We start from the raw sequence: 25362 nt of genomic DNA on the forward strand, positions 1-25362 counted from the left end.
GTTTCGAGATATTGCTAAATAAAAAAAATTACTTAATTACAAACGTCAAACCGAGAAGTGAAAATGAGAATTCTAATTTCTCGAGGAATGAGAAGCATTGAAAAGCCAGAATGCATATAGTGTATAATAACGATATGGGTTAAGTATATATACATATAGTACTAGTTTATACGTGACTACGTAGAATATTACTTAACGCAAACAAATTTCAATGATGTTCATATTTAAAAAATATAAATATTAAAACATACACAGTAGTCTTATTATATTAGGAGTGTAAATATAGTTCGTAAATGTGACAGAGCAGCGACATAAATGCATGATGGGCGTTTGTATAACCCTTATATAAAAATATGACAAATGCAGAAGCTTATAATTTATCGCAAATAATTTGCAGTTCGTAAAAATAAATGCATTATGAATACCTGTATTATTTTTAGTAAAACTGTCGAATGCAGACCTTTCAAAATAAGTGAAGCAAATTAATCAGGATTCAGTATTCAGCTTTATACAACTGAATGGTTTTTAGGGTGGAGCATTTAAAGGTCTCAAAAAACGAACAGTAATAAATATGACAATATGCAATCGTGATGAAATCAGTGGGAATGCAATAATAAATTGTATACTTTTAAGTATTGGTATATTTTTGGTACCACGGAATACTAGGACATAATTAAACGCGAGTTAAAACTATAGTTTAAATTAGCTATGAGGGATAAATACCTGTGTCATGTGTTGGTGGTGACGGGTAGGGGTGGGCAGGCGCGGGGCGGTGGCCCCCGCGGTGGCCCCGACCCCGCGCCCGCCCCCGCGCCCTCGCCCCGGCGCCGCCTGGTGCCGCCGCCCGCCTCGCCTCACCGCCCAGGACCGCCCCCGCCCCTCATCTTCTGCAAAATACAACAAAAAACATCATCAATTTAAGAACAATGTTCAATGAATACATCTTCAATATTCAACATTGCCACACAAGGAGCTCCTCAAGGTTTTAATCTCGACCCATTGATATCTCTTCAGTTGATTAATAATATTAATAAAGTTATTTATAATTACAAATTTTTAATTTTCAACAATGACCTTAAAATTGATTACTTTAAGGGTTACATAATCATGATCGTCGCACAGAAGTGGTAATCGATTTGGGTGTTCTATTTCAAGCAAACATCAGTTTCAATCAGCGTATATAAAACATATACAATAACGTCTCTAAGGTGGTAAAATTTATCTTGCGATACACGCATCAATTCAGGAGCTCAAGAGTATTGTGTACCTTGTAGAATAACCTAGTACCCTTGAGCATGTTTCTCTAATCTAGTTGCCAAATAATGCAACTGACACAATTCTAATAAAAAATATACCTATACGTAATGTGATATAAATATTATACTTTTTTATTAACTCAAAAAACCCTATAAGGTGTGCTGGAATACGATTCGCTCGAAGTTATATAATAATTCCTAATTTCGATCTCCATCAAAATTAGGGATTATTATATAAATTAAAAAATTGTCATCGGACCGCTTTGGGATTTTTTTTATGTAATAAATACCTATATTTGAAAATATTACTGTTAGTAGAGTCTACAAATCTGTGGTTGTTATTATCAATGGGTTAATGTATTTACTTTTCAAGTTATCTTGTGTCAGACTTAGCACTGCTTTTAAGAAATATGGGTATTTCCTTTCGAATGGCAAAAAAGCGCCTCATGTAATTTCCAGCGCTCAATCAGAAAATCGCTGAATGAAGCATACATCTCACTTAAGAAATAGCGAAACTTACAATGAGTAAAAGCTTTATTACCTCCTCGTATACTACTGATAAACTAACTACTTACATGGCATTGACATGTAAAATTTCCCTCAGAAAGTTTCCTGGTGAATTATGCAGTGTATTTTTGGGTATTTAATATAGTTTTGTTGTAATAGGCCACTAAAGTCGATTTCTGGCCATTGTGAGGATTTGTCGAATCCTTAAAACCTCATATCAGAGTTTTGGACTTCTTCAAAAATATCATCGCCTTTAGTAGTCCCATTTAAAGACATAAGACTATGAAGCTCTTGATTGATAGTAAAATTCTGTTTAATAGTTTGAACAAAAAATAAAAGTTGACTGATATCGGTTTGATCTGTACTTTCATCCCTGTGGTTCCGATAAGCTTAACATTAGACGGAGATAGAATTGAGAGGGTAAAGCGTTTCATATACCTAGGTATTTAGGTAAATAAAAAAATGGAATTCGATGAATAGATTAAAGTCCGCATCGAAATTGCTAGAAGCCAGAATTTTTAATTTAAAGCAGGTTTCACAAACTAGTACCTACATCTTCAGTCCAGAATAAAATTCGTAATGGTCTGTTTAGTGGACTTAAAAATATATACAAATAATAGACTGAAAGGGTTAGAAATGTTGATACTCGGAACTTATCAATAAGATGGTCGCCAATGTTTAAAATCAAACATGGCACCAGAAGAATGAGAATATAACTATTGATTAATCGAAGATAACATTATGCACGTTTTGATATATCATATTATTAAACATTATTTAAAAGGCCTCAGGAAAAATTTACCAAAGCTCACAAGCTTTTACGCATACAAACATCAGATTAAACATTGCTTTAGTAATATCAATCACAATAACATACGCTTTCAGATATAGACAGAAGGTCGGAATTAAGCTAAAGACCAACTCGATCACTTGAGACGACCAGTTCACCCTTGTTCCCGGATCAGGCTACGCCACACTTTCACTTAGCATATTGAGTAAAAATGAAGAAAATAAAATACGAAAAGATCCGCAATACGAACCCGTAAATGAGGAAGATCACAGACAGATAGACAGACTTCTTCTTGAGTTGAATAAACACCGATCGCGTTGACAAAAGTTTACTTTTAAATCTATAGTCTCCATTAGAATCACATGTCGTATTTAGCACTTCATGCGAACGGTTCCTTAGGCACACGCACACATAGGCACTCATGAGTCGTCACACTCGTGGCGGTGACGCATGCGTACAACACTCGCACACACGGCGAAATTATGTAACGGGCTCGCGACCTCCGGCCGTGAAGGGAAGCGGCGGTCCGGCGGCGGGTGGTGCGATTCGTCCGGTTCCGGTTCCGCCGCGACGCCGCCGGTCCGCGCATCTTTCGGTCCCCCGAACCGAGGCGTGCACGGAGCGTCCCGAGGGCGAGCGACTGATGACGCGACGCTTTTGTTGGCGCGCGGTCGAGTCTCCACGCGGGCTGCTCGCCGCCAGCGAGATGCTTTTAGAACTCTTGCGCACCGGCCGAGCTGCGCACGCGCATCCGACGCAGAGGCGATCGATTCGGGCTCGCTCATTCATGCGCCGGCGCCGGACCGAGCGGAAAAGCGCCGAGGAAAACTGACGACGATCAAGATTTCAAGATTGCTCTCTAACGTTGATTACGATTGCGACCCTATGTCTTACCGTCGCGGCCTATACGCGAGCGCTCGAGAACGTTACTTTCACACAACCCTTCCAGATATTTAAAGAGTCATAATTTACAACATAAACAAGGAAGCTTACATCAATAGCTACAACAAGCTTGAGCAATTAATGTGAGATGATGCATTTTTATCCGTGAGTCATTATATTATTTTTTCGTATTAAATACATGTTTGAATATAAATATACATAATGTGTATATGTATGTATACAAGCTGTGATAAAAAATAACAATTTTTTCAAAATCACGTCATATTTAACGCGTAGTTTGTGTTGAACAACAATTTTTTTCACGCTCAGTGCATTAAATTTATCTTTAGAAATCAAATAAAGTGCAGTGTAGAAGTGAAAGTGATGGAGAAGACTTTTAGCGAGAATGCTATATCCAAGTGAGGGGTTTATAAATGGTTCAATTGCTTCTAAGAGATGCATAAGAACGTTGAATTTAACAAAAAATATTGACCTCAGAGAGCTAATAATAGATTTTACATTATCAAAATCTTTAAAATTTCAAAATATGTGATATAACGAAACGGTCAACTGTTGAATTTAAGAGTTATGAGATATTTCCGTATGTGGTGCTCATATTGCTTCACATTCCGTTGTGACTAGGGTTCTCAATTATTCGTAGTTTTCAACTATTCGAATATTTAATAAAAAAAGGACGAAGTATTGGAATATTCTTATATATATTCGTAATTTTTTTCTCGGTTTTTACCAAAAAAAAATTACGAATAATTATTATGTATTAATTAATTGAGCTAATATAGCTAATTTCTTAAACAAATTATCAAAAGATATATGTATATAAAACATAATAAAAACATGAACAGAACATAAATATTACAGCTCAAAAGTACTTAGCTTAGCTTGATTATGTATACTTCTAGTTAGACTGATCCAAAAATATATAAAACCATAGAATTTTATCATGCACAAATGACTTTAAATGTCAACAAAAAAAAACATGCACAAATGACTAAAGTATGTAAATTTATCTACAAATAACACAAAAATATTTATATTGCCAATAATGTATTAAATCATGTTAAAAGTAACATTTATAAAAGGAGTGTGTTTAAACTGAATTAATAGTATTCCTTTAATTAGGAATAACCGATCAGAAATAAAAAGACATTAAATCTATAGTAGTAACATTTTATTAAAACTGTCAGTAATATAAATAACTTATGGGTAGCTATAGATATTCATTTTAAATTTTTTCTTACTACAAATTGAATGCTTGCGAATTATTTCATAATGCAAAATGTCTAGCACTAAATACATATGTCAACATATAACTGAACATTTAATAGAACAAACCCTTATTTGGTTAAAAGTGCTCTTCGCTAAATTATATTGCTGGGCAAAATAAATTAAATTTACTAACTTAATAAATGTTAATGAAAATTAATTAGGCAAATTTAAGATATTCCGGATAAATACGATTACATTAATGATAGAAAAAGTTTATGTAGCAAGAATATGGCTCAATTAAAATACTTTCAATAACATTTAATGTTCCAAAACAATATAAATGGATGGGGTCCAAGCAATAATTGATCATTAGGAAGTTCATGTCCTTAAAAAGTTTATAACAACAAAACGATTGTTTGGATAAAATCAGAAAAAAATTGTATATACATATACAAAAAAAAACTGACTTTTTATATACATATACAAAATAAGACTTTTGTACAGGGCTGTTGGGAAAGCGGGCTCGTTTACGAAAATTGAATTGGGGCCAACCGATCTACTCATTGACTTTATAAATAGTCTTTTTTTAATATGCGTTTTGTAAAAATCTAATTTCGCGGAACTGAAGACAAAATTAAAGATATAATAATAAAAAAATCTCTCTCCTGCCGTGTCAACAACGCCGCGGGAGACTTTAGAAAATTGGGAAAAATGAGAAAAAATAAAATAATTACATGTATGGATTTAGTAAAATATTATTGAATAACAACTTTTCAATTATATGCTATTTTTATTATTAGTTTTTGTGCATTCGCCCACTGATTCCTAATTCTGTTATTAAAATACATCACAAGAGATTTTTCTTATTATGTCCAAATACTAATTATTTCTGTTAAATCTAATATACATGTTCAATACTATTCCATTTGGCTCTAAAGTTTGTCCTCTGAAGATAGTAAGTCGCTGAATTATTTACGTATCGGTGAATAACACTCCGTTGTCTTATTGACACATCTTGCTAACACTTGTAGGTTGTTTACTGCTTCGCTGGATACACCGAAACATGCTTTGTGTTCCCAACGGATCACTATAATAAGACACGTCTCCCGGAGGAAATTTGCCAGTTTGCTCTATGTGCTCAAAGAAAGAAAAATTCATGCATGTACGAGTATTTTTACAACTCAATTTTTTTCAATTGACAAAATAATGACACCTTTTGTAAAAGTAAACAAAGTTTTAAATTGAAACTGTACAATTAAGATAAGCAAAGCTTCGATTAAATTATGACTGTGCAATAAGTTCCACTGTAAACTGTTCAAAAGTTATGCCGAAAACTGATTAAAAGTTTTATCCCTATCTGGCACTTTTACCGGAAAATGCTAAAAAGGCTTACTCGCAAAAATACTTTAATACATAGTTGATACAAACATCGTTAGTGCTAATTAATATTTTACGTTTACATATCAGATTGCTAAGTCTGCATATGCAATTAATATATGCAACCATATATTATCACATGATTAATGAATTCCAGATGGAAACAGCATCTTGACCTACGCTCATATTTATGCAAAGCAAACGTCATGAATATGTCTTACACTTAGAAGTATTATTTATATTCGTACGTCGTTTCTTAAAAAAAAAATCCGCACATCCGATGCCAAAAATGTTCGTGCATCCATCCACGTTCGATAGAAAAATCGAACCACGTGCATTGCGCAATGGGCACATATTGAGCACTAAGCACGTGCTCGCTTGCACGTCTGATCGCCCTCCTGACACCTGCTGCTCCTGTACAAAGCGGAAGGACTTTAAAAGTCGGTCGATAACCTTTTTGAAAAACCAACCGAGGAAAATATTGTACTAAAAGCTACGAATATTTCTTGTTGTTTCAACCCATAATCTGACACTTCTGAGACACTACAAGCATTTTTATGTTGTTACTTTCCCCTTTTCGTTAAAATTTTTATCTTAGTGTTGTCGGGACCATCCATAACTGTTTAAGATTTTTTGCGCCGTTTAAAATTTTTCTCGCCAATGTGAAAACAGACGATTGCATATCTGAGCGGACTTCTATTAATAGATATTCAATAAAACCACTTAAACCATATTTCCCTGACCTTATTTAAACAAAGGCACCAACATATCGGTAAATAGTGATAGGGATCGGTGCTACCTCTGCTGAATATGTACTCAACTAGACCGAAGATATTACATAATGATCCAGCTGTAATTTTAGAATTAAGCATAGATTTCCAAACAATAATCGGAAATGTGGATAAACTATATATTATAAATAAATTAACATCATTTTTATGATATAAAAAAACTTTAGTTTACTTTTAAATGTCTGAATATCTAAAATAATTGATAATTTTATAATAACTAATAAAACAAACAAATGTATTTATACCGTGCAGTGCGAATTTTTCGTATATTTTACCAATTTAAAATTGACTTTGGGTAAAGCTGTCTTATATTTTATATATTTTTACTTTATTTTATTTTTTTTAAATTGGAAACACATGCAAGAAGTGTTTTTATTTTTTTACAGAGCAAAATTATTTTTTTGGCTAGCCTAATCAACCAGTAAAATATTACAGAAATATATATATTTATGAAAAAATAGTTAATATACATCCATAAAAAGGCATTTTAGAAAAGATAAATATTATTGTAGGGGCTTTAACTACATGTACAATTTGTTGAAATACAGCGGTCATTCTAACGATATTTCGAACGAACTAAAATATGCATAATTACAGTATTTTTCATAACAATGGAAGAGAAATCTCGCGACCTAACATTGCGTTAATAATAAAAATATTGCACAAGTACTACCTAAAAACACACATTTGGTTACTGATCGCCGGAGGGACCATCTGAATTCTCTCTTTAAATCCGTAAACACAATTCGTGGATGTGTCATCTATGATTCGAAATCTCGAACCAGGATTATAAAATATGTGACAGTGGAAGAATCGCGGTTTAGAAAGCATTGCGAAAAGATATCACGTCAATCCCAACCGCTCTACCAAAATTACAACCGACAATAATACAACTTGACACGCCAGCGAAAACTCTGACTTCCAAGCTTGCCATTTTGTGGTTATTTAAATTTATATTTATATAAAATAAACTGTTACTATCTAGAAAGTATATCTTACTTATAAAATTCTAGAATTTTTATAAGTAAGATATACTTAAGGAAATTTTATTATTTAATTGGTCTTTTTAAAATAATAAAAATACAAATTAAAAATGGATATGAAATACTTCTATAGAGCATAATATATCAGTGATTGGCAAGCATTAGCACTTTTGGGTAGTATTATAATATTTTAAATGAATAAAGCTATATCTCAAAGAAAAAATGTTCAATATTGTATATAGATAAAAAAAGAACATTCGAAGATTTTTTTGCAGTTGTTTTTACAGCTTGGATGGTCCATTGGATGGTCCAACGGTCCAAAAATAGGTCATTTGAAAACTTCGGTCAACAATTATGTTATTTTCAAGTAACTGATAATATTATGAGTATATAAACCTATTTTTTATTACAAATTTTACAGCATTTTTAAGATTTATGTTTCAGTTTAAAAACAATAATAAACCAAAAATGTGTTTATAAAATAAAATGCACTTTAATATTCCTATAAAACGCTTTAAATATCTAAATTGAAATTGTTCCATTACGCTAAACACTATTTACTCGCATTTTCCATTCACAGCATATGACTTTATTGTTGCGTTTTTAAACAATCGTGGATTTTTTTTACATAATACGTAGAAGTATAATGAACAATAATTAAAAACGAATTAATTTTTTCAACTGGACAAAGCTATTAAATAATATTTAAGGCGTTGAAAATCCAGAGCGATTTGATCGCGATAGAGTTAATTTATAATTATTTTCAAGGAAGATTCCGTAGCTAGATAAAAATAGTAGTTTACACTTAAATTACTATATCTTTAAATTATATAATAAAACTTGATTTTAAGAACCAAGTTTTATTTTAAAAATACATAAACATATTTTATATATTAGTATAATATGAAGTCTTTACTTAAATAGATACTACGATACTAACATTAGGCATTTATGAGCTATGAAGCTATGAAGCTATGAGTATTTTATACCAAACTGCTGAAACTAGCTGATTGAATGGTAAATGCGATGAAGCATCACAATCTTTCATATTTTTAATAGCTTAAATGATATAATTCGTTCACATAATGTAAGCACATAAGCATATTAATAACCTTATGTGCAATAACGCCTCTCATCGTGACTTGTGAGTGGTCAATTTACACCCACCATATTGTCACCTGAGTGTATTGGTAAAATGACTGTATTCTCACCTCCAGGTGCCACTTGCTTCTCAGCTACGTAACGAACGAAGGATTGTAGAGCCCTGGTAAGGATGTTCCACAACCCCACTATCTGTTGCCATGTTCGCGTTATAAAGCGGACCAAACACGCACAAAATGGTCGTTGTGGCCGTGGCACCGAGCACTCGGCCTCGCCTTTCGTTGCTGCCTCTGAAATTAATAAAAAATAATTTTGTAATTCCTAAGTCCTATAAAAGTTGTTCGAGAATGTTTAAAGAAACTGTATTCTTTTATATATAACTATAAAATATAACAGTAAAAATGAATTCCTCTTTTCGGGAACGAATCTTTAATTTGTTCCCAAAAAACTTTCATACAAAATGTTTTCATTGTAACGAAGACTGATCTCCGTATAACGAAATATTTTGATCCGATACTTGACACAATATTTCTCCGAATTTAGATCGTCCTTGACTTGGCGTGTGTCGCATATCTTCATAAACGACATTCAAAGTGTTTCGGCGACCCTCAAACTTTTTTTATAAATCATTTTTTTAACAAATTTTATTGTGTTTATTACAGTATCCTTAAAAATGGACAAAAAATATGGTAATTAAAAATAAAATAAAAATATATCATCTTCCTTACATTCAATATCACGAATTTTCAGTATAACGACATTTTTTCTTCGATCCTGTGAGCTTCGCTATAATGAAATTATTGTATAATTCATTCTTTCAACTTTGGTAGGCTTATTTTTATTGTATTAAAAATTCACAGCACAGATATAATTGTTTCCATTTACTTTGCTATAAATTCTGAGTCAGTTTGTAAGGTGTCGTACCGGAGTGACATTATATCTAGATACAAGCTTAAATATACTATTATTAAAATATTGGTATTAACTCGAATTTAATTGCAATTCTAGTACATATTATGCATATTTTTACTATATCCTTAACAAATTAAATTACAATACCGAAAATAATTGACCTTTCCTCAAGCATTTATTAATTTCAGTTATTTAACTTATTTAACGAAGTTTTTGTTTCGTTTGTTATTTGCTTATATTACGCTGCAAATGTTTAATTGAGATTTGGTTTGAAAAGTTCTTAATTAAAACCGAGTTTTAAAGCCGCAAATTCTTAAGGACGCTCGCGTGATAAGTACCATTTAACTTTATGATGTATTAATTTTAATATTACGCACAATATTTGCCTCGGACGCCTGAAGCTACTGGAACTAAAATATTGTGCGAATATTGAAGGAAAGTTCATTTTATGTTTGAACAAGATAAGTGTTTTGTACGAGTGGGTTGAAAATATCTCACACAACTTTAGAGCTTTGGACCAATTGCGGTATAAACTTTTGTAATCCTTAAATGCTTTTGGTCGACTATAAAAAGTCTATGACTATAATCTTGTCAATTCAATTCCAATATATAATACTAAAATACAATATCTGCTAGAAGCATAGTTTCAAGAAAATTAGAGAATTGAATACTAACATGAATTTTTATAATTTATACCAAATATATAAAATTTTATAGTGGAGATGATGATGAACATGTTATACAAACAGATTATCATAAACTTCAATTGTAGGTGTTTTATTTAAGGGTTTCCAGGAAAAATACGTCGTTTTTCAAGATTTTTAAAATGAATCTAGAACAGATGTACCTATAAAAAAATCCATTGGAAACAAATGATATAAATTTTTTTTATTATTAATTAATAAATTATATAAATGCTATACATACATATTTCGTTTTATAATGATTTTAAAAACATCACATATCAATGCTACTATCAACTTATAGCTTTATAGCTAATTAAAATGAACGAACCAGATTCTCCAAAATATTTTTCAGCTTTAACACACAATATACAATAGCTTCTAAGATGACATTTAATTTACTTCGTCCTTGTACTATTAATTTAGTACATTTAATTTTTAATAAACAAAATATGGTATATTTAATTTTTCGTTTGAAATCCTTTTGTTATGGTATAAATAATTTTGTATTACTTTAAATCTTTTATAAATTAAAAAAAAGAGGAAAAAAAGAGTATAAAATATAACACATATACCAAATTATATAATTATAAACCTGACCTGTATACCTGAAATTAATGACATTACAATAGGTTCAACTGCATCAAAACAATATGTGCTTAAGCATTTTATGTTTGTATTTGAATTTAAGCTTAGTTTTGTCATAATCACAGATTTTTGAGATTAGTGGATTAGAATGGTCTTGCGAAATACTTTTATAGTATTTTTTAGTTTTTTAATGTTAGGAATTAATTAAGGTATGGAATTTTTTTAAGTCGGTATAAAACAGTGTATTATACATTATTTTTATGGCTTTATTTTGGATAACTTGAAGTTTATTGAAATTAGTATTACTTGCGTTACTCCAGTTAAAACAGGTATGATTAATGGTTTATATACTAGTATTTTACTTCTAATACTTTTTTTTACAAAATATTGATTTTAGGGTCGCAATGGCGCCAAGCCATTTTCCCGTAGTTCAGGTGAATTTAAGTTTGGAGTCTTAGTGTATATCCAGGTATTTAATGCTCGCTCTCTATTCAATGTTAAATCATTGTTCACTCTTAATGGGTGCAGTCTATTTTTTGTAAATAATATTGCTTCTGTTTTGTATTGATTAATTTTAATTCTCTATTTCATAAAATATTGTTTTAAGTTTTCAAGAGATTTTTATTGTTTAACTGCAATAGGTTTAAGACTATAACAACTACTAGTCGTGGGCGTACATTGATAGTTGGGAGTGTTTTATAGGACTGGAATATTATTAGTACATAAAATGAAGAAAAACGGCCCAAGCACACATCACTGAGGTACACCAGTTGGTATTTTACACGGTATCAAAAATGTATAGCAAAACAACATAGCTTAGATTTTTTAGGTATGACTGTAAAATGTGGATAATATATTAAGGGGTTCCGTATTTTAAGAGTGAGTGTCAAAGGCCTTTTCTATATCTAGCAATAAAAGACCAGAACTTTTTTTATATTTAAATTGGCGGATATATGCTCTGTCATTCTGATAAGTTGATGCGTAGTCAAATAGTGTTCGTGAAAACCAAATTAATTGTGAATAAGCTTGCTATTAAGAGATTACTTTAATCGCGATAATATGTTTTTTTTAATTTGCTAAACGATTGTGAACTAGTATGTTATCTACTTTGCCAGGTTTTTTTTTAATAATTGGTAAATATCAAAGTGGACAACTTGCTTAGTAATTATTAGGGAAAATGCTGGAAAACTTGGTTTATCGATATTTAGGCATCAATAGGAGTAGCAGCCAAATTTGTTTCTAAACCTAATGTGTTATTTAACAAAAAAATAATTCGTTAAATATCGCTAAATATAGTTGCAGATGAATTAGAATTGAGTCAGTGCTTCGATTGGTCTACCGGTCTAAATGAAAGTGCCCCGCAGAGTAAGGACCAAAAAATGCATGTCAAGTTCGATCGAATTTCGAGATGCTTCTTACTAATTTCATTGATTATAATATTATAAAACACTACTAGATCGTATTGTCAAACACAAATATTATCGTACCATTTTCGTGAGGAAATCTAAAACAAACGACTAAAATTGTGAGCAAACAACTTTTTTGCATTTGCATCACGATATTGTACTTGCTCATTTATTAGTTCTCTGTTTCAACTTATTTGGGTCATGCCCGTTACAAATTTTGTTAAACCTAAACCAAGCGGGAAGCTCCCACATGATATTTTTTGTACTGCTGATTTCTGTACTACGCGGACGCGGTGGCAAGTCTACGTATAATGTTACGAAAAAGTAAAACACAATAAATAAAACCAAATTAAGATAGCTTTTGATATATTCAATGGTCGACTTCTCGACGAATCGGCGAATTTACAAAATGCAGCCACAATCTGTTTCTACTTTTAGGGGATTATCTTTTCAATGCAATATATTCAAATTTCGTCGCTTGATATTCCGTAAAGCACCTAATGCACCCAATGATTCTGTGGGTGATCTTATTCTTGACACTCGCGTTAATGACTATGACCAAAAATGATTATTCATCAATGAGGATAAACTATACAATAGTGTACAGGATGGGACCACACAAAAGCACTCGTTACGACTAGAAAAAATGTATTTTAATTAAATTGTAATTAAAATAAATACAATATTTATCTTTAAGGTTTGGTAGCCCTTAGGTGTGTGAATTCGCAGCCAGTAAGACGCAGGCAGAAATTAGTCAAAAAAATATTAGATTATATTACATATTGCTACAGACTATGATGGGTGCGATGTTTTCTCCGAACAGTGGCAGAGAAGCTGGCGCAGGGATGATGTCTCTCTGCTACGGTGCTCGTATGGTGGAGTTGATCCCTCTCTGGTGCGAGCATGACAGTATTTTGTCTACGGACGGCGTCTGCTAGTCCCTGCGAGTGACTGCTTGTCTCTCACTCTTCTTATTGGACTCCAGGCTTAAATATACAGGGCTGCAAAGCTTGCTGACCAATCATAATCATGCAGCGATAATCCAGCCAATCGCTTCGTATAACATTTGCTTCTTGGATATCTCAGAGGTCGAAGAATTGTGTATGTGTAACGGGAATATTTGTCTTCCGGTGATACATTGTTTTCTGTAACCGTTTCATAACAAAGAAATATTCATTCAATGCAGCGGAGAATCCTTGCATGTTATTTATGAGGGAGTTCTTTAGTTCAGGTCGTAACGAGAGCCTTTGTGTGATCGCACTATTGTTAAATATTCACAGTAATTATGCGAGTTTCAAGAAAGGACCTTTACAATCGTGGCTGTGTGGTCAGCCATATATCATCTTGTTAAAATAAATATATTTACTAATTAAAAATTTCTTTCAGTGAAATGTCCGGGAGCCATGAAAACCACATCTGCTACCACTTTCAAAACCACTCATGTATTAAGAGCCTCTGGATAATCTAAAAAAATATTATGAAATACGATCTTTAGCAATAAAAAAAGGCTGAGGAAGAACAACACATTACACAGGAGAGTTCTGTCAGTTTTCTTCTGAGGATGTTTTCGGTGCTTTTGTAGCGTCCACCTCGGCAGGGAGGCAAACCGCAAGCGAGCGGGATAAAAATGGTAGACGTGTAAAGAATGCGTATGGGAGAGCTGTCGACTGTGTCTGTGACCGAAAATAAACAATTACTATGGACGCCGCCGCCGCTCTCGGCTGTTCCTCTCGACCGAGACAATTAATATGGCGACGGCCCGAGAGAGTAGGCAGGACCTCGCTTCTGGAGGAAGAATTTCATTCATACCCCGGGCTTTATTTAAAGAAGACACCGCACCGAGAGTGTGCATATGTGTGGGTATGTACGAGATATGTATAAACAAATGTGATACTCGTAATATCACATTTGTTTACATATATACACCAGACATACCTCGGGACGTGGGAGTACGCGGAAGGTGTGGCACAGACTGGGAATGCTCTCCGCATCATGTAGCGTGTGTGGAGATTACACACCGTTTCATTGTTGATTTTCGAATATTTTCGCGCCAATGTCCAAAATTAAGAGCGGTGGTGCGTGTGTTTCGGGTATTTATATATATATGCACGCGTGTGTATGTGGGCAGCGCGCGTAAAGTGCGGCCGGCTGAGAATGCTACACGTGTAGCCAAAATTTAGCTATGCGTATAAAACAGGCATGTCAAACATTACGAGGGGGATAAAAAAATCCATAGAAATAAATAGAAAGACAATGATTAAGGTGATTAGTTAAATACATATCCAAAGATGCTGGAGTGTTAAGATGTGATTAGTCAGGCACTTGAAAATAAATGCCTACTTCGGCTATTAACTCCTCATTTGTTTTAGATCTTCTCACAGCAAGGAATCTTTTCAATTGTGAACAGATGGAAGTCAAAGGTGGGCAGGTCTAGTGAGTATGGAAGCCAAGATAATGGATTTTGCCGGTGGTTTGTATCAACGAATGTGCCGGAGCGTTACCGTAATGCAGTGGTGATAAACTCATACACGAAGAGGAGTCGCCAAATTAATTTTATAAGAGTCTGAGGGCCGCGGACCAGCCCCCTCCCTTCTTCAAAATTATTTATTATATATTTTATCTTTATTCAATAACCAGATTTTCTACTAAATAAATTAACAAAATTTAAAATCTGAGAATATGTCAAGAAAATTAATATTTTCTGAGATAATGATGTCTTCAGCAAGCGCGTACGGTGAATTACATTCCCTTTCGCTCGCTCGCGTGTTAAGTGACGAGCGTGAGTGAGAGATAAGGACGTGCGTTACACGCGTTCCGCATGCCCTTATCTCTCACTCACTCTCGTCACTTAGCCCGCGAGCGAACGAAAGGGAATGTATCTCACCGTACGCACCTGGTCTTCAATAGATTCTAAATGTAGGGAAATGAATTATAATTTTGTAGTAAATTTTTCCACATTCCAAGTCTTAACTTAAATTCTTAGATGTTGCCCATATAAATGCGATAAATGAACAAAGATTTGCTGCCCGCATTTTTTCAACAATGTAATGAAAGAATGAACAAAAGTGAATAAATAAATGGGACAAAAAGGTTTTTATATACACTCGTCTTATTGATTTTTATTGGTAGATAGCACAATAAAGGATCAACGTATAAAATATTTTTAGAAGTACCTGAATGTAAAGAAGATTGTTTAAATACTTTTTATTGTTTGAAACACAAAATATTCATAAAAAATTTGACCTGCTTGTTTATTATATTTCTGGAAAAAAAACACAACAAATTATTCCTTAATTATTTTGACAAGTATAATATTGTTTTGAACATTTCTATTGCTAATATTGCTATTTTATATAAAAAATATATAAGGGTACTCCATTATTTAGACTTAGAAACAGTGAGTCAATCTGTAGGGTGGCGGATTAATTAAGATTTAAACTGTATCACACAAAATATAATTCAAAATATATGATTTTTTAATGTTTTGTTAAGTTTGTTTATAGTGTGTTTTATATTAAAATGGATATTTGAAATTGTTGTTCGTAAATGGTAGCATTTGCCAATGACTACGAAGCTGTTTCATGTGGTAAAAGTTTATATAACATAGTGGGGAAAAAGTTTGCACACGAACTTGTTTCACCGCAAACCCGACTTGTAAGGTCCTAGTCAAGTGTATGCTTTATCAAAATTATTCAGATTATATAAACCTGATGCATCATCTCAAGCAAAAAATTCACCAACATGCGATGAAGCAATAACGAACGTTAAGTGCGTTCAACATAAAAAAAAATGTATTAAAATTTAAATTCCTGGAAATTGTATAAACTCGCACCTAGCATGTATATAAAACATGTTATATGAATTAGCTTTTCACGAATTTATTACACAATGCCAACATCCAGTTTTTTGGTCGACCTGTGCTTAATAAAACTCCGATTTTTAAATAATGTCACACAAAAAATATAAATTTATAAAACAGAGTGTGGAAAATCGTCTTACGCCAGTTTTCGATTTGCACCACAATAGCCTCTAAAAAAAATATTATAAATCGAGTTTCACGCATAAACATTGTAATTTCGTTATTTTATGTGAAGGGGTAGGCAACAATTTCGTATAATGGCTTTAAATTATATTGTTTCGCAACGCCTCGTGCTCGCAAATCAAATTGTAATGGCTTTGAAGCTTGAAACGTGAAAATGTGGACATAATGAAATAGTAAATATTTAAAAAGTCCTAAATATACATATAATTATGCAGTACCTTTACATTGATATACACTTTAAATGTATAAATGCATATCAATTACATAATATATGCATATTTATTGAGGGAAGTGTTGAGGGATGAAAAACAAAATTAGTTCAAAAAAATCAGATTGTTTTTATAGACTAAAAATAATACTTATTTTTGTGCAAAATGTCTTAGTTTACTATATTGGCCTTATTTTGATAAAACTAAAATATAAGACAAGCAAGTTGCGTCAAGGAAACAATCAAAATATCGGTCTCATATATACTTATTTGGTGTTTAATTCTACATATATTAGTAAAGATAACATTGACATATCTAATATTAATTTTAGACACCACGTTTATTTTATTTTTAATTTTCTAGTCGGAAATTAACTCATTAGGTAACTAGCCTTTACTAATTTTAGTAAATATATTTCTACAGTAGTTAAAAATATGAAGTAGTTTTTTCTCATATGATATCTGAACAGTTAATGCTCGTAGAGGCCCACTACAAAGGCCCAAGACAAAATTTTGATTTACGTCTCTCAAGTCCACCACACATTTCGCCGCCCTATTTTTATCCCATTTTCAGTGCCATATCAAACGTCCTTGGCTTCACCTGTTAGATTCCCTGGCGAAAGAACTTTTTTTATCAGACCTATTTTAATAGTCGTAGTCGCCAACAGATGGCAGTCGAGCGGATCAACTGACGGACATGGAGTTCAAACACATGTAAGGCAACATAATATAATAGATACGCCCAATTCCGCGATGACATTACATAATATATATTATATATGTAGTGACATTCTTGTAATCCTTTGCAGTATAAACAGGTAGCATTATCAATGATTTCATTAAAAGCCATACCAAAAAACTTCTATCTTTAAATAATACCACTAATGATTTCGCATCGAATGAACATTGCTTATTTTATATTTTTAAGATTCGTGGTTGCCTTAAAAATATAAGCACAAAAGGATGTTGGTGGAATTATACCTTCGTGCAATTAGCTTTCATATTTGTCCAAGCCATCTCGAAGGAACATTATAAAATATGTGACACTCGGTTGCAATTACCCGATGTACACAAATTACACGCAAAGCGTTCGACGGACGACAAACACCCATCACCAATCAAATCATCGACGACTACAACGACGCCTACTTGACTTACTCAAAACTCGTCAATTCGACTCCGCCGCCTGATACTGACTAACATTTTCTATCAATTATATATTTTTTACAATACTATTACTAGTTCTTCTGTTGTATAACTGGCTGCAAAAGTCACATCACTTAGTATAATATATAAAAAAAAAATTTACTACTTTTTTAGTTTTGGTCGACGTCAATGATTGAGAAATACTGCATTATGACAAAATTTTAATTTAAAACAATATAGATAATATTCAGTGTGTGCTATTTAAATAATTAAAACCTAATTGATTTTGAGTTTTATATATTTTTATTTGAACATGTTTGCATTTAACGTACTTGACGTGTTTTTAATTATTAAAAAAATCTGTTATTTGCCACCTTGTTTATTACTAGTCTCTATGTTGCCCATTTTCTCTATATATCTATATATATAATATTACTATATATAGTAAAAAAAAAAACACCACGAAACATGGTTGTATTTTATATGGATTTCAAACGTCACACATGTCATTTTTTCTTGGTGAATTTTCACAAATTTATATATATGTATATACACAACTCTATAGATGGTTACAACAGTAATATTGGTTGTAGTATTTTAGACTTAAATTTTCATTAAAAAATGTTTTATATTTATATGATACTTAATATCTTGTGGCGACCACACATATAGGCACATTTAGAAGGGCGATTGTCTCATTGTTAATGATCGTGACCAAAAACGTTCATTCATTAACAATGAGACAAACATTATGGCATAAGAGGGATTTATTTTGACCACACAACACGGGTCGTTAAGAGAATCCCTATTGTGACAAAACGGTACTGACGCAATCAATCACCACAATGCAAACCCTTTCCGAAGAATTCGAAAGTCCGGAGTTAAGCAAAAAGCTCGCTTTCAGAAATACACATCCGATTTCTCGAATTCTAAGAAGCCACTGCAACGATTGGCTAGGAGATCGATGCACAATTGCGATTGGCCAGCTAGCGTGCATCCCCCTAAAGGATATAAGCCCGGACTCCGACAAGGAGAGGGCAGACGGTCCGAGATATGAGACGGCTGAGGCACGAGACAAGAGACGTCACCCGACAGCAGAGCCAGCGACGCAGATAACCAGAGAGCCAAGATCTACCAGCAGCCATCCGGAGGAACCAAGTCACGTGCCCTCACCGACAGACCTACAGATCACACCTGACACTCGCTGCACGCAGCCACAGAGCCTTGAGACATCATCACCTGCACACCTTCATCGCGAGAAACGTCACGCCGTAATCGTCCATAGTCAAAATTGTAATTATAACTAAATAAACAATCTAATAGGATTCACCGAAGAGTCTCAACCACCCCTAGGGCTACGCCCCCTAAAATCCTTTTCAAAAAAACCCCTTTAGATACCTGATTTTGGACACTTATCATGACAAAACTTGCAGTTAGGTTTACATCAAGACTACCTATTAATAAAAAATAAACTAAAAAGGACAATCATCAAGTATGATTAAAATACAGATAGTATTTCATTTTCTTTATAAGCAAATAATATTTCATTAAACTATATAAGATAATTGGAAAAGCATAGAATATCACATCTATCTACAATAATTTTATTCTATATTTATTGAATTAAGTAAAATATATTATAATATATATATTAAAAATACAGGTCAATGTAAAAATGTTCAATCATGTTGAAACTACGTTAATATCAGTTAGCATTATATTTTATTTATATGTGTAAAGGGTTGAATCAATGTTAAACATACAGATTCATTTAGCTTTAGTTTTAATGTCTATAGATATCTTGGAACTGCATTAAAGTCAGTAAACGTAATAATTCTTTAAGAACGACAATAAAATATTTTTTACTTTGAACAACTTTCTATTGATTTTCAATTTGTTGTTCCTCAACGACAAGAGCTATTTATATTTGTAGTAAATAAAATCGTTATTAGTGATATTATTTTTTTCACCCGTTGTAACGCATTTTGCTAACATTTGTCATGTTACAACAGAATATTTACAATAGATGAAATAAAAGTCGACCAATCAAACGTTATGGGACATCTCCATAAAATGGGGATGATGTCAAAGATCAGCGTTTGGCTGGCGTATAATTCATCGCAAAATTATTTAGATGATAGTTACTGAGCAGATAGAATCGGAGATAATTCTTAGATGAGAAATGGGTTATGTATAATATAATAAATAAACGACACTGCTCAACCCCTGGAATAATACCCCATTTCAACTCACCAATGTTATATTGTGCGTATGCTTCGAATAAAAAACTATTCCACAAAGAGCGGCATTTATCATACAAAACAAATTGTTTGAGCTAAAATGGAAAGATTCATCCCATTCTTCATAGACAATTAATTTTCATTCCTGTAAAATTTATTAGGTAAATATATTGAATTAGGTTGTTACAAAAATAAATGCATTTATTTTTGTAATAAAAATGGCATTTCATTGAAGTGACGTTTATATTATTTAAAATACACTTGACATTAAATTTTGTATTTTGCTTTAAATTTATGTTTTTAAAATATAAATGTAATAAGTAGATAAATTCATTGTTATACGAGTATTTTTTTATTTATTGTAAATCTTCCATTGTAATATAGCAGGCGTTAACTTAATTTAATACAACTGAATAAACACAATCAATAACTACCAAATAAGTAGTGAGACACCAGACTGTAATCAAAGTCTGTAAATTAGTGACATCTATTTTATAAATTAAAAACTTTTATTACAGTTAATTATTAATGAATATCACTATGCATGACCTAACTCAATTTTATTTTAATTATTCATTGTGATATTTATCCGTAAGACTAGTAAAATCCAAAAAAAAAATGTGACGATAGATTAGAATTATAATTATATATTAATTATTAATTCTGGTCTGCAAGACACAATATATATTAAAAAATCACTATGCCTTTCAGATATTAGTCACCGACGATATATTGGCGAGTGGTGCTCTGGCCCCTGGTATAAAAATTTTAGAAGCTTCCAGAAGCAATCGATCAAAGACAAGAAAAGAAAGATTTGGCGCCAGTGGCGTAGCTAGGGCATGTGCCGCCCAGGGCGATCCTTAAAATTGCCGCCATACATTTTTTGTAGGGTCATAAAATCAGCATTTCTTAAAATAATAAATTGGTTATTATTAAGCTTTTGTTATTTGTAAATGTATATAAGTAACCAATAAGAACCACAGTAGAGGATCCCATCGCGAATATGCCGCCTCCAAGCAAGTGCCGCCCGGGGCGGCCCGCCCCCTCCGCCCCCCCATAGCTACGCCACTGTTTGGCGCCCGTATTTTCGAACATATTTTTTTAAATAATTAATTAAAGTGTTTTAATTAAAATAAATTGTAAATAAAATATTTAATATATCGAAACAATAGTTGCCGGGGTAATCGAATATTTTGGTTTTGCTAATCCATAAACATGATGAATCATGCGAGTGGTGACCGCGTTAAACATAAACAATTTTACAATTGAGCGGTAACAACAAAAATCTTATTTAAAGATCAATGGAGGCCACAATATAATTGAAAAAATATAGCCAAAGCGCTTGAATAATACATTAAGCCTTTCTCAATCGCGATTGCTCTTAAATTTACTAAATATCGGCAGGTTCATCTAGTACAACCTGATGCTATGAATCTTAATAAAATATATAAGGTTTTGTGACCCTAAGGGGTGTGACAGATGTAATCTAGTTGTATTATGTTATATTTACATATGTTGAGACAGACGATAAATGATGAGATGTTTTCTCTAAACAGTGATGGAGAAGCTGGCGGAGGGATGATGTCAAAGGACGATCCTCAGAGTTCTGATTGATGTGGCAGCGACAGTATATTCTCCGAGTGGTGTTGGAGAATCTGGCGGTGGAATGTGTGCGCCCATGATCGTTTGTTGGCTACCGGGGGGCGTCTGCTGGTCTCTTCGAGTGTCTCAGAGTGACTGTCCTCTCCTCTTCGGAGTCCACGCTGAAGTATGCAGGGCTACAAAGCTTGCTAAACAATCACAATCATTCAGCGATCATCGAGCTAATAGATGTAATCGTTTATTAGAACAGCGAAATATGTATACGCCTTTAGAAAGCGACATTTTCTTGATAGGCATTGTCCAAGGTTGTATACTACAACGGGGATCTTGCGGATCTGGTGATTTATTGTTTCCGTGACCGTTTCGCAACAAAGAAATATTCTTTCAATGCCGGTAAATATTTACAGTAAGAACAGCGTGTTATTTATGTGATTCTTTCTGGTCGTAACAAGGGCTTTATGTGTGGTCCCATACTTTACGCTATTGTCTTGTTTCCTTGTCGATGGATGATCATTTTGGTAACAGTAAATTAACGCGGGTTTTAAGAATAAGACCCCTCAAATATAAATATTAAAATAGCTGAAATGAAATCCCTGATTATATTATATATAACCCAGAAATTCTCGAGTTATCCCACAAAAAAATATAAAAAAATTTCACAGGGGAAAATAAGCGGAAGGAATAGTACAGACAGTTGTCGTATTTCGTATATTGCTTTATATTTTGTCTGTACTTCGATATTACACTATGTTTTTAAAATATGATAGCTATTCTTACCGATTTTATTACGGATTTCTGATATGAGAGTATTGGTTAAGGTGTATTCAAATCGAATTTTCGTCAATAGGAGGGCGCAAAAACAATTATTACTTCTCAGAAGTGTAAAATCCACGTCAAAAGTAATAAAATCGTGTCGGTGCCGTTGCAGTGGGAACACTCGGTAACGTTCCCACTGCGACGGCACGATTTTATTGCTTTTGGCGTGGATTTTTGCGCTCTTTTACTGGTCAAAATTGTTAATTCAAATTCACACTTATTGTAAGTCATAATATTGTTATAAAAGTCTTAATATGAACGCTATTCCACTGCGATGGCGACTGCACGATTTTGTTTATCTTAATGTGAATTCTAAACGGTACGCTCCCTTGAATTTGGTTAGAAAAATGCATGTCATTTAATGAAATATTGTGAATATAAATAATCGAAATAATAAAAAATGACCGCTGACTAACCAACTATTGTGTTTGTGTCCCTCATTGAAAAAGTTTAAATGACGTCCGTGCATTTGACACTTTGAACACGCGTAATTATTGACAGCTGTCTGAGCTGCCAACATAGGAAACTCGATTTGGATTACTCTGTATAATGGCCAATTTACTTTTCCAAAAATGATATTTAACTAGTACAATTAGGTTCCACAAAAGCAATTAAATAATTATAGTATTTACATCAAAAACATCTTCACGATATGGACTATCTGTAGCTTATCAAATAGGTACAATTCTCATATAGTAAATTCCTATATTATGTAAAATAAAATGAAAGGAAAACAAAGGAGATGCTTAAAAACGTTTTTCAAAATCATATCTTCTTATGGAAGATTGTTTCGAGAAAATTAGACAAATATAATCAAGTATATAAATATGTAAGTAATTGTAATGTACGTACATAAATATATTTATTGTTTCATATATTCAAGTAATAAAAAAAACAACAATAAATTTTGCGATTAAGAATACGTTGAGAACCATTGATGTGATTTACAACAGTGAAACATTTCTTCTTTTGTCATTGCATTTTTGGGTATTTTATTTTCAGGTAGTGGTCCCAACATCTGGAACGGCTACAGGATATACCCTAAATAAATTAATTAAAATAATAGATAAGAAGCCTAATTTTTGTGATTAAATATATTGGACCGCAGTGGATTTAATACAAAAAAATGGTAGGTAAAGGTTAATATATAAAATGTTAGTAAGCACCGTACATAGCATTTTGTTAATAACTATGTGAAAATAATTATAAAATATATTCGTGATCCAAGCTATACACATAAACATGATTTTTTTAAATGTTTTAGTTTTTGAATTGCACATCTGGTTACATTTGTATTATTGTGACAAAGCTTTCGACACGCAAGCGTAATGTCACAACATTCCATTGATAAGTCCGCGAAACCGAGTTTGCGCGCCGCTGCGCCGCAAGAAACGCGCGCGCACTCACATAGTGGCTATTATTAACCTTTTACAGTCGGTCGGTTTTGTCGGAAAGTTTGCCGTCAAATTCGAACGCGTTACGTAACGACAACAATGCTGCGGGGGTGGGGGTAGCGGCCTTACCTAGGACGTCGCACAAGAGCAGCATGCGCGTGCGGACATCGCGGGTCGGCACTGGCTCGAGTCGCAGTACGAAGTCGGAGGAGGGTTATCTCGCGTCCACGTGGTGGCCACGTTCAGATTTTTGTCATGTTTGAAACGAAACAGAATTAGACGTCTAGACGATTTATCGGGTGGCGCGTCGAAAATAGCCGGCGAGAGTCGGCCGACATGGCGGTAACCGTCCGCCACTTTTTCGAGGTTAGGCGCTGTACGGCGTCGGCGTCGGCGCGTCCAGACGCCCGCCGCTGCGCGAGTGGCTATTTCGGTGCTGCGCGCGCTCGCGCCCGCACCCGCACCCGCATCCTGCCCTGTCTGCTGTCACCCGCTGCCCGAACGCCCGACAAACAAACTGAGCGCTGGACGCGCCGCTTGAACCTATATAACGCGCCCGAACGGCTGTTGGCCGCGAATAACTCGCTCGGAGTCCGTTCGTACACTGCTCGGTGTCCGTCCGGAGCTCGCCGATTCGACCCTTATTCCAAATCAGCGACGTTTTTCTCCGTTATCATAAGAATGCGCATTTGAAATTACCGATCGTTCACACTATGACGGACAGCCGAGCCGATGCACCGATGCACACTCATTAGAATCCAGGGACGTCATTTTATTTATTTATTAAAAATAAGACCATCGTGACCCGACAGATCACGATGGCTAAAAGCATAAAATATATTAAAATTTAAAAATATATACAAATATCTACATACATACATATATACGTCTACATACATATACATATACGCACACATATATGCATATAAGTAAATACATGAAACATGACACAAATCACCTCAACAGGTGTGCATTAACCCATACGAACTGAAAAGCTCTCATATGTACGTTTACGTGAAAATGTCAATATCTCGAGGCACATTATTGAGCAGACGGATGGCCTTTGCCAGAGAAGAGTTGGCAAGTGCTCCAGTCCTAGACTTCACAAGCAAGTGTCACCATTGCGATGCGTCCGAAATCAATGCCGCTGCCCACACGATTTTTAGCTGTCCAGCATGGAATGAGAAGAGGCGTATTCTGGAAGAAACAACAGGTATACAAATATCGCGAGAGAACATGGTCCTTTCCATGCTGAGTGACAAAATGGCGTGGTCAGCTTATCAAGAATATATATATCGTGCGTTATGACCGCCAAAGAGGAGGATGAGAGAAGCCGAAGAGCTACCCCCACCGAAGGAACAAAGACTAACTGAATAATGCGAAACGAAGCCTAAATCTTATAAGATAGGAG

At 33.7% G+C, this 25362-nt stretch overlaps 1 protein-coding gene across 1 annotated transcript in view; it reads right to left on the reverse strand.

The window, feature by feature from the left end:
* The window catches only part of LOC148235031 (uncharacterized), a 208488-nt gene extending 184029 nt beyond the window's left edge, over positions 1-24459 (reverse strand). Inside the window, exons 1-3 of the mRNA XM_088185397.1 lie at positions 24081-24459; positions 9025-9204; positions 724-887 (exon numbers count right to left, since the gene is read on the reverse strand). Of these exons, the coding sequence (XP_088041523.1) occupies positions 724-887; positions 9025-9204; positions 24081-24105 (369 nt within the window). The 5' untranslated portion in view covers positions 24106-24459. The remainder of the gene's footprint in view (positions 1-723; positions 888-9024; positions 9205-24080) is intronic.
* Positions 24460-25362: the final 903 nt, after the last annotated feature.

This window comes from Plectrocnemia conspersa, unplaced genomic scaffold (genome assembly GCF_051122295.1).
Source record: "Plectrocnemia conspersa isolate PC_06_02 unplaced genomic scaffold, ASM5112229v1 ptg000005l, whole genome shotgun sequence".
In the NCBI taxonomy this organism is placed as follows: domain Eukaryota; kingdom Metazoa; phylum Arthropoda; class Insecta; order Trichoptera; family Polycentropodidae; genus Plectrocnemia; species Plectrocnemia conspersa.